The sequence below is a fragment of the Alosa alosa genome, chromosome 4, assembly GCF_017589495.1.
Source record: "Alosa alosa isolate M-15738 ecotype Scorff River chromosome 4, AALO_Geno_1.1, whole genome shotgun sequence".
NCBI classification, from domain to species: Eukaryota; Metazoa; Chordata; class Actinopteri; order Clupeiformes; family Clupeidae; genus Alosa; species Alosa alosa.
The window spans coordinates 24291502-24301501 of NC_063192.1; the positions used below are offsets into that span (position 1 = coordinate 24291502).

The 10000-nt window shown below is 46.2% G+C and overlaps 1 protein-coding gene across 1 annotated transcript in view; it reads left to right on the forward strand.

Moving 5' to 3' along the window:
• Positions 1 to 10000, forward strand: part of cfap74 (cilia and flagella associated protein 74) — a 76479-nt gene that overhangs the window by 46649 nt on the left and 19830 nt on the right. The window contains 2 exon segments of the mRNA XM_048242324.1: positions 6619 to 6706; positions 9413 to 9586. Of these exon segments, the coding sequence (XP_048098281.1) occupies positions 6619 to 6706; positions 9413 to 9586 (262 nt within the window).

Genomic DNA, 10000 nt, shown 5'->3' on the forward strand with positions numbered 1-10000 from the left:
TTTATTATTATTATTTTCAAAGGGCAAATAGCAGTGTCGTATGGTTTTGTAATGAATGTATTTGTAGTATGATGCACTCTCTCTGCGAAAATAAAGTCTGTTGCACTTAAACCGCTATGCTTTACCGGCTTTCTTGATGACACTTTTCTAGCTGTCAAAATGAACAAGGTTCAGCTGGACTGGCAACGTCACTGTGGCTATCTCGAGTCACAAATGTCTCCCTTTTTGACATATAATGCACCCCCATGTCTTAAATTCTAGGGGCGAGGCCTTTAAAACGAGCATATACTGTATAGGGGCGTGATATTTAAATTATGCTTGTTTCCAGCCGCCACATTTAACAACACACGTTCATTCTTGCGCTGGAATTGGAGTGATACGAAAGTTTCATGAATCACACGTGAGCCCTGACGTAAGATGATTTCTGCGTTCAGATCTACGCTGGTTTCTACGCTCGGTTGATAAATGAGGGCCATAGAGTAGGATAACAGATTAGGCGAAGTCAAAGGAGGTAGGAGAGGAATAGTCAAGATAGGGAAGAAGGTAGTGGTAAGTGCTAGATATAGCATGTCCAGTTGTTGGTAGTGCTGAGAGAGGAGGAAATGCAGCCCATCTGTAGGCTTCATTTGCTCTAATATAGGTCTGTATGACATGGACACACACATACATGTACACACACACACACACACACACACACACACACACCTACACACAAAGAGACACACACACACACACACACACTCACTCACCTACACACACATACGCACACACACACTCACCTACACACACACACACACACACACTCTACATTAATACCTGCACACGCACCTAGGACCGCACGCACTCACCTCACCCTGCCTACACACACACACACACACCCTACACACAAAGAGACACACACACACACACACACACTCACTCACCTACACACACATATACGCACACGCATCACCACCTTACACACACATACCGCAATACACACTCACCTACACACACACACACCATCACCCTCACCTCACCTACACCTACACCTACACACACACACACACACACACAATGACAGATAGGCTGGTCGACACCCTGCCACGGTGAGTTGGGTCTTCAGGAGTGTTTTGAAGGTAGAGAGGGATGCCCCTACTCTGGTAGGAGCTGGTAGCACATTCCACCAACGGGGAACAACAGGTGAGAAAAGTTTTGGATTGCCGTGAGCGTACGGGTGGCAGAGCCAGACGATGTTCATTAGAGGAGTGCAGCGGTCAGGAGGTGGCGTATGCCTGTATGAGGGCATTCAGTACGAAGGTGCAAAACCGGTAGGCAAGCATTAGCAATTTGAACATACATGACACACACAGCATTCCCTGATACATGATGCTATATCACATAGTACATACACGTACTGTAGCACAACATACAGCATCCCCTGATGCTGTGAAGCCATTGACTTCAAATTCCCTCATAATCCTGCTCATAATCACTCTTCTAATGTGAGAGATCCGCTCAGTCACTCACTGCAGGCTTACAGCACACACAGACCATAAACACACATGCGCACATGCACACACACACGCACACACACACACACACCCACACACACACAATTATAACTCCTCTTAGATACGTTATGTATGCACTGTACACACAGACAGACAAACACACACATTATTCATACGCTATACACTGCATACACACACACACACACACACATACAGTACACACACACACACACAAACACACCATGCGCACACAACACACACACACACTTTCCATGCACACACACACACACTTTCCATGCACACACACACACACACACACACTCAGTTATCCCCTCTTATGCTCTCTCTCTGAGCATAAGAGGGGATAACAAGCAGCACGGGCCAGGTGAGTTTGGATGTAGTGTAGGTCTCATCCCTTTTCCACATTGTGTGTGTGTGTGTGTGTGTGTTTGTACTCTACTAGCTGTGCAGTGGTGGGATTATAATCTCACAGATTACCCCCCCCCCAGACTCAACCAAAGTCTCTCTCTCTCTCTCACACACACACACACACACCACACACACACTTGCTGTGGTCTCTCTGTCTCTAATACTGCTTATGTCTAAGTTTAATTGCTTGTGTCTGCAGTGGGAGCTGCTCCAATGCTAGTCTAAGTTTAATAGCGTCGGCGTTGCGCGCGCATGAAAGTACACCATCTGTCACACGCTCACAGCTTCCCTCAAACTTCCTGTCATCCGGCTGCCATGGCAACTCAGGGCTCACAGCACTGTTCCATATGACACATCAGTCCCGCTGATCCAGCTGCTGTGTGTGTGTGTGTGTGTGTGTGTGTGTGTGTGTGTGTGTGTGTGTTAAAAGCTGTACACAGACTCAGACTCTTTCCTCTGTGTCAGTGTGAAAGGTTCAAACAGCAGGCATTGGGCCTCATGCAGCAGCACTCTCTTGAATTTCTTTCTTAAAATAAAGGAGCTCCAGATGCAGCAGAGGGTCCCAAGCGTCCGAATGCCCCCTGTGCTTAGCATGGTGTGCTGAATGCCCCCTGTGCTTAGCATGGTGTGCTGAATTCCCCCTGTGCTTAGCATGGTGTGCTGAATGCCCCCTGTGCTTAGCATGGTGTGCTGAATGGCCACTCCCGCTAAACTGAATGGCCACTCCTGCTAAACCACTCCCGCTAAACTGAATGGCCACTCCCGCTAAGCATAAACTGGAGGGGCCAGAGCGGTAGAGGAAACCAGGGCGATGGAAACCGTGGAAAAAGATGGCAGTGCTTTTCCATGCTCTTTTCCACGCTTTTCTGGATTATGGGAGTTTTGTAACTGAAAACAGGCAATCACTTGGTCAGTAGTACTTGGTAGTGAATGAGTTACTAGAATACGCCCTTCAGCATCCAGAAATGCATCCCTCCCTCCTGCGATACAGCCATTCAGCACAGGAATTTTTGGAACTTTTGATTGCGTGGTAGCGACATCAAAGTGTGTCGCAACTCTCTCTTTCCATGGCGCTGGGAGGTGCATGGCTGATTGTTTGTTATTGGCTTTGCCATAAGGGTGGGCACCTGGCTAAAGCATGGGGCTTAATTAATGTCTCCAGCGTGCGTTTGTCTCTCCAGAGAAGCCTGTAGTGATTCTGCTGTCGTGGACTCAACTCTAAACACACAGACTCAATCTCACTGTTTGAAATGATATCTCTACGTTGTGTGAAAAAAGCAAAACAAAGACCGTTATTCCTGATACTTTGCTCAAAACTGTCAACACTTCTGTCTAATTAGCCATAGCTACTTACATTAAAACAAGGCTGCAGGTGATCTACTCCTCTATGATTGGCTGAGGTATGAGCTAAATGGGTCACATTTGATTAGCGAGTCTCCTGTAGAACTCTGATATTCATGCATTCTTTATGGTACTCAAATTTAAAACTTGTTTCCTTGTGTTGCACAAGCAATTTGTGGACTGTGAAAACCGGATGTTTATTTATCTCGCTAAGTGCTGTTATGCTAATGGGACATTATCCAGAGTAATGACAATAACAGTCTAATGTGTAATTAGGCCACAGCCTATAAAACATCTTAAGCCTATTCCATAGTCTGATTACAATACCTTAGGACACTGTGCCCTAGTATGTGTGTGTGTGTGTGTGTGCATGCGCATGTGTGTGTGTGTGTGTGTGTGCAGGTGCGTGCGTATTCATACACTATGTTCTGACTGTGGGGTGGGATTCTGGTTCGTGTGATTCTGTGGTTATGTTATGTAATCAGAAAATGCAGCCCATCTGTAGGCTTCATTTGCTCTAATGTAGGTCTGTATGACATGGACACACGCATACGCACACACACACACATGCACACACGCTCACCTACATCTACACACACACACACACACACACACACACACACACACACACACACACAGTGACAGATGGGCTGGTCGACACCCTGCCATGGTGTTTCCAGTGGGCAGAGCCAACTGGACCTCAGAGTGAGGCCTGAGCTTGGCTGGACCTTCCTTAAATAACCCTCTCTCTGTCTCACTCACACACACACACACACACACACACACACACACACAGACACAAACGCTGCAGACATTATGGAAAAATCTAAAGGCTGTTTCATTTGGCCAGATTTGAACACTGAGGGTGATCGTACCGTAACCTTGCTCCACCCCTCTATCCAGTTGGTGGCGAGTAGGATATTAATTATTAATTAACTATAGTCTAGTTGGCTTCGGCCATCTAATAGGTTGGCTATATTGGGTTGAGAAGGTTGCTTTGGTCCTGTAATAGGTCACGGTTTATTATTATTTCATCAAATTAATGTCACATTGCAGTTAATGACTTGATTGACAAAGAATAGGAATCGCAAAATTAAATGAGAACCAGCCAAATCTGAGCACATTTACATTTAATGGAAGTACTGTGATCGTGGACATTATTTCCATTTGAGGAACTCAGTCCTGGCATCATATGTCAGTCAGTGGTCTCCTCCACCTCTGTTAGTCACCTTCTTAATTGTGTCGCTTCAAAGTTAGCTGAGAGCCCCCCTACTATTCGCTGCCAACAGTCATTTTGCCAGGAAATATGAAGTAAGGAAAATGCCACGATCCCTCGCTGCTGAATCGCCGTGAGTCCAGAGCGTTGTGAGTCCAGAGTCCAGAGCGTTGTGAGTCCAGAGCGCTGTGAGTCCAGAGCGTCGTGTGTCCAGAGCGTCGACTCAAGTCTCTAACACAGGGTTCCCACGGGTCATGGAATTTCTGGAATATCATGGAATTTTGGAAGTCTATTCCAGACATAAGTCCTGGGCAAAGTCATGGAATATCAGGGAATTTTGTTGTAGCAGTTTAAAATTTACTTGCCAAAATACATGAATACAGATATATTTCCACTCAGAGTTGGTGTATATCTGGTTATTAGCTTTACTGCTGAGTAGTTGTGGTTAATCCAACTTTGTTCATTCACTACTCATTTATTCATCTCCCGCTCTAAAAAGATTCTTCGACGCTATGCGACTGTTCTGAAAGCTTTGGTCGGTATATTGTACCCTTCATTGTAAAGTAGGTCATGGAAATTCTGTTTTTTTGTCAGGGAAAGTCAGGGAAAAGTCATGGAATTTTACATTTCACTTAGAGTGGGAACCCTGCTAACAGAAAAGGGACAAGATGAGGCACCGGAGTCCAAGTAACCATTTATTTCCCAAAGCAACACTGTCCTATGAGATGGACGCTGCAGACTGGGGGAGACGGGCCGGTGGGTCCCATACTGCGTGCACTACATCATCTGCCCTGCAGACAACATACATGTCTTTAGGGGTCATATCATATTTCATATACTGAACACACACACACACACACACACACACACACTTCACACTGACATGTAGGCTCTCTCTTACACACACACTCACACACACACACACATACTCACACACACCCCTGTGGGGACTGCCTTGCTCTTTCTCCAGTGAACTTCAGCATGCTGATCTGGATCTGGAGCCTGTGCAGATTTCCACCAATGACTGATTGTACTCATGGGTGTGTGTGTGTGTGTGTGTGTGTGTGTGTGTTTGTGAGAGAGAGAGGGAGATAAAGAGAGAGTAGAAGTACCCCTGTTGTTTTTATTAAAGCAGCAGACATTAAACCAGAGAAAAGAGACACCCGGCAATGTTAACCACTGACATTTACATAAAGCACGCCTTCTGCTACAGTGTGTTGTTTGTGTGTGTGTGTGTGTGGTGTGTGTGTGTGCGTGTGTGTGTGTGCGTGTGTGTGTGCACTAGTGATGTGGAGGCCCTGACTCCAGATTAGGGATTTTATATAACGCTGCAGCACACAAGTGCTGCCCACTCAACAAATCACCATGGATACTGCACTGTGGAGGCCGCCCACAGATTCTCCCCCGTAACTTCATACAACCCGCAACACACACACACACACACACACACACACAGACGTCACCTACCCCCTCCCCCCATACAGTAGATAGACATACTGACTCTCAGAAACACATACAGTATGTAATCATGCACATACACACGAGAGCAGACACACACACACACGCACAGATATACAGTACACACAAGCTCAGACAAACATGCATAGAAACATACACACATTCATACATGTGTACGTACATACATGCTCCCACTCTCTCAGGCCCCCACATGTTCTCATATGTATTGATGCATCCATAAAGCACACAGACGTGCAGATAATCATCAGCACTTTTACATCTCCTTACACACCTGCTTAATCTTTGGAACAGAAAGCACACACCTCTTTCTCTCTCTATCTCTCTCCCTCTTTCGCTCTCACACACACACACACACACAAACACAAACACAAACACACACACTTGGTTTCAGTGCTAAGACAAAAAGAAAAGGTGATTTCTGAGAAATAACTGAATGTTCTAGTCTGTGTGTGTGTGTGTGTGTGTGTGTGTGTGTCTGTTCTTGTTCCTGAGGGCTCTCTATGTGTCTGTCTGTTTTTCACAGATATATATATACATGTGTGTGTGTGTGTGTGTGTGTGTGTGTGTGTGTGCACACTAGGCTCTACCTTGCTCTTAATTGGGATGTCACCATGGTGATATTTGTCTTCATTGTCTGGCCTGTGGCTTTGCTGTCCCCAGGCGGTCATTGCCAGCGGACGCCGGGAGATTCTTTGATAAGGAGACTGGAGTCCTGGAGGTCCCTCTCTCTGTTCAAGTAGCAGACCAGGTTAAAACTCTCTCTCTCTCTCTCTCTCTTTCTCCCTCTCCCTCTCCCTCTCCCACACACACACACACACACACACACACACACACACACACACACACTCGAGCCTGGTCATTGCGAGTCCATCTGTCTTTGCCCCCAGAGTTAATGCATAGTTTCATCTTAAGCTGGGTCTGCTTTATTGGGATGATTTGTCATGAGTTCCCTGCACACCCAGCCACTCTCATCCCATCCCATCTCATCTCATCTCATCGATAGTGGGGCTCCAGCTCAGCCAGAACCAGACACTCATATGGGGGTTAGAGGACTCTCCGGGAAGCTGGGGGTATATGGAAGAATATTAGACTCAAAAGTTTTGTATATATTGACAATTACTTGTACAGATCATTTTTACAGTTACAAATAATTAATAATACAGTTTCAAAACGTGATACACACGTATAAAACATTTGAGTCTAATATTCTTCCATAGAGGTATAGGCATAGAAAAGTGTTTATTCATGTGAACTTTGATGATCATTGATTGATGTTTTGGGACATCAAGTGATTTTTGCTTCTTCTCTATAATAGACATACTGTATATGGAAAAGAAAACGCAAAACGTAAAAAACAATCCATCATTTTTGGGAGAGCTGAAAGTGTTCATGATGGGACGTTCATGAAGGGAAATTTGGTGATGATAAATTAAGTATTTTAGAATGGCTCTGTATGTGTGTGTGTGTGTGTGTGTGTGTGGGCGGGTGTAAGTGTGTATGTGTGTGTGTGTGTGTGTGTGTGTGTGTGTGTGTGCATGTGTGTGGGTGGGTGTAAGTGGTCATGTGTGTGTGTGTGTGTGTGTGTGTGTAGGGTGGGTGGGTGTTAGTGGTCATGCCCATGTGAGTCTGTGTGTGTGTGTGATCGTGCCCGTGTGTGTGCTCTGTGTTAATGGATCAGTGTCCTCATTGCTGAGTGGGAGCTAAAATTATCCTCCTAAGGCTAATGGCTCTGCTAATGAGAGCTGCGCTAACAAAAGGTCACAGTGCTGGCTTTCATGTGTGTGTGTGCATGTGTTTGTGTGTTTGTGTGTGTCCTGGTGTGTGTGAGTGTGTGTAAGAGAAGTGTTATATGTCAGATCTCTTGTCTGATAGGAGTGATTAAGCAGAGGGAGTGCCTGAAGTGTGTGTGTCCTGTGTGTGTGTTTAGTTCACTCTGCTGGTGGTGTTTGGAAGTTAGATTTCTATACGTTAGTCCTAGTGACCAACACATACTTCCTTTAACAGACTACCATTTCACTCCATGCCACTCAGTCTGGGGATGCTGTGGCTCAGGTGCTGTGAGGGTTCCACCTGTGTGATGATGTATGTTGAGTTCTACCTGTGTGGTGATGTCTGTTGAGTTCTACCTGTGTGGTGATGTCTGTTGAGTTCTACCTGTGTGATGATGTCTGTTGAGTTCTACCTGTGTGGTGATGGGATGTGGGGGCTGAGGTATGTTGTCTCTCCCTCTGGCCGTGTCTAGCTGGGATTATACACACATTGGTGTCTTTGGTCGCACCTAGCTGGGATTATACACACGTTGGTGTCTTTGGTCGCACCTAGCTGGGATTATACACACGTTGGTGTCTTTGGTCGCACCTAGCTGGGATTATACACACGTTGGTGTCTTTGGTCGCACCTAGCTGGGATTATACACACGTTGGTGTCTTTGGTCGCACCTAGCTGGGATTATACACACGTTGGTGTCTTTGGTCGCACCTAGCTGGGATTATACACACGTTGGTGTCTTTGGTCGCACCTAGCTGGGATTATACACACGTTGGTGTCTGTGGTCCCACCGGGCTGGGATATTGTGGATACAGGTGGTTGTGCTTAGGTGTGCTGTAGAGATGGACTCAGGTGTGCTGTAGAGATGGACAGAAACCAGCAAGGCAGAACAGCCCAGTCCTGTTTCAGTGGGCTGTCAGAGTCAACACACACGCACACACACAGAGGGCCGTTTGCAGTGGTCATTGTTGTGTGGCGATGGAGAAGATGAGCTCTTATCTTGGACTCAGTTCAACCTACACCTCTAGGGCTCACAGTCTTTCTGCATCACACACGCAAACACACGCACACACACACACACACACACACACACACACACAGAGGGCCGTTGTGCAGTGGTCATTGTTGTGTGGAGATGGAGAAGATGAGCTCTTGTCTTGGACTCAGTTCAACCTACACCTCTAGGGCTCACAGTCTTTCTGCATCACACACACAAACACACGTGTGCACACACACATATAGACAACACAATGAAACAGGCCAAGACTCCAACAGAGTGTAAATCTGGGCTCTACACATACACACACACACACACACACACACACACACACACTCATCTCTCTCTCTCTTTCTCTCTCTCACACACACACAGTCACACACACACACACACACACACACACACAACAGTTTTGCTCAGCACAAACAGACATATGCATAAAGCATACACTGTTTCACACATAAACACACTTGACCCTCAGGGCCAATACACCAGAAGGGTGCAGACAATTCCAACACACACACACACACACACACATATGCTCTTTCAGCAATTCTCTATTTTTGTCTCTCTTCCTCTCTCTCTCTTCCTCTAGTATACACACACACACACACACACATACAAAAACACACACTCACACAAACACACGCACACAAAGAAACCTCACACAATGTTAATGTGGTGGTGTAGGTGCGGCCCATCCCCATCATGGTGCACGCAGTGGTCACAACCTCTGACCTGGAGTTTGAACACACAGAGCTGGACTTCGGCCACTGCTCCGTCCGGGAGTCCGTCAAGCTCAGCCTGCGCCTCACCAACCGCTCACTGCTGCCACAGGACTTTGGCTTCCTGGGGGTACCTAAGGTAACACAAACACTCACACACACACACACACACACACACACACACACACACACTAGGGGTGGAACAGTACATGTATTCGTATTGAAGCGAAACGGTACGGGCGTCACGGTTCGGTGCATGAATTTACAAGGAGAATACACAGTATAAAAATAAATAAAACTTGTGCGCCAATTAATTAATGTAATGCGGAACTACTGTTAGATATGCAAGTTCTTTAGGGACACCTAACGGTAATCTGTAGTTCCGCCTTAGCTCTGGCGTCTAGATAGCTGAGGTCCGCCTACAGTTTTTTGTCAGGTTGACGGTCAAGTGAGTCAGTCAGAGATAGCAGCACTAAGGACGGTATGGCGTGTGGTGGCGACCAACAAGAGTTAGAGGTCTCTTTAAGATCGCAAGTTTGGAAAAACTTCGGTT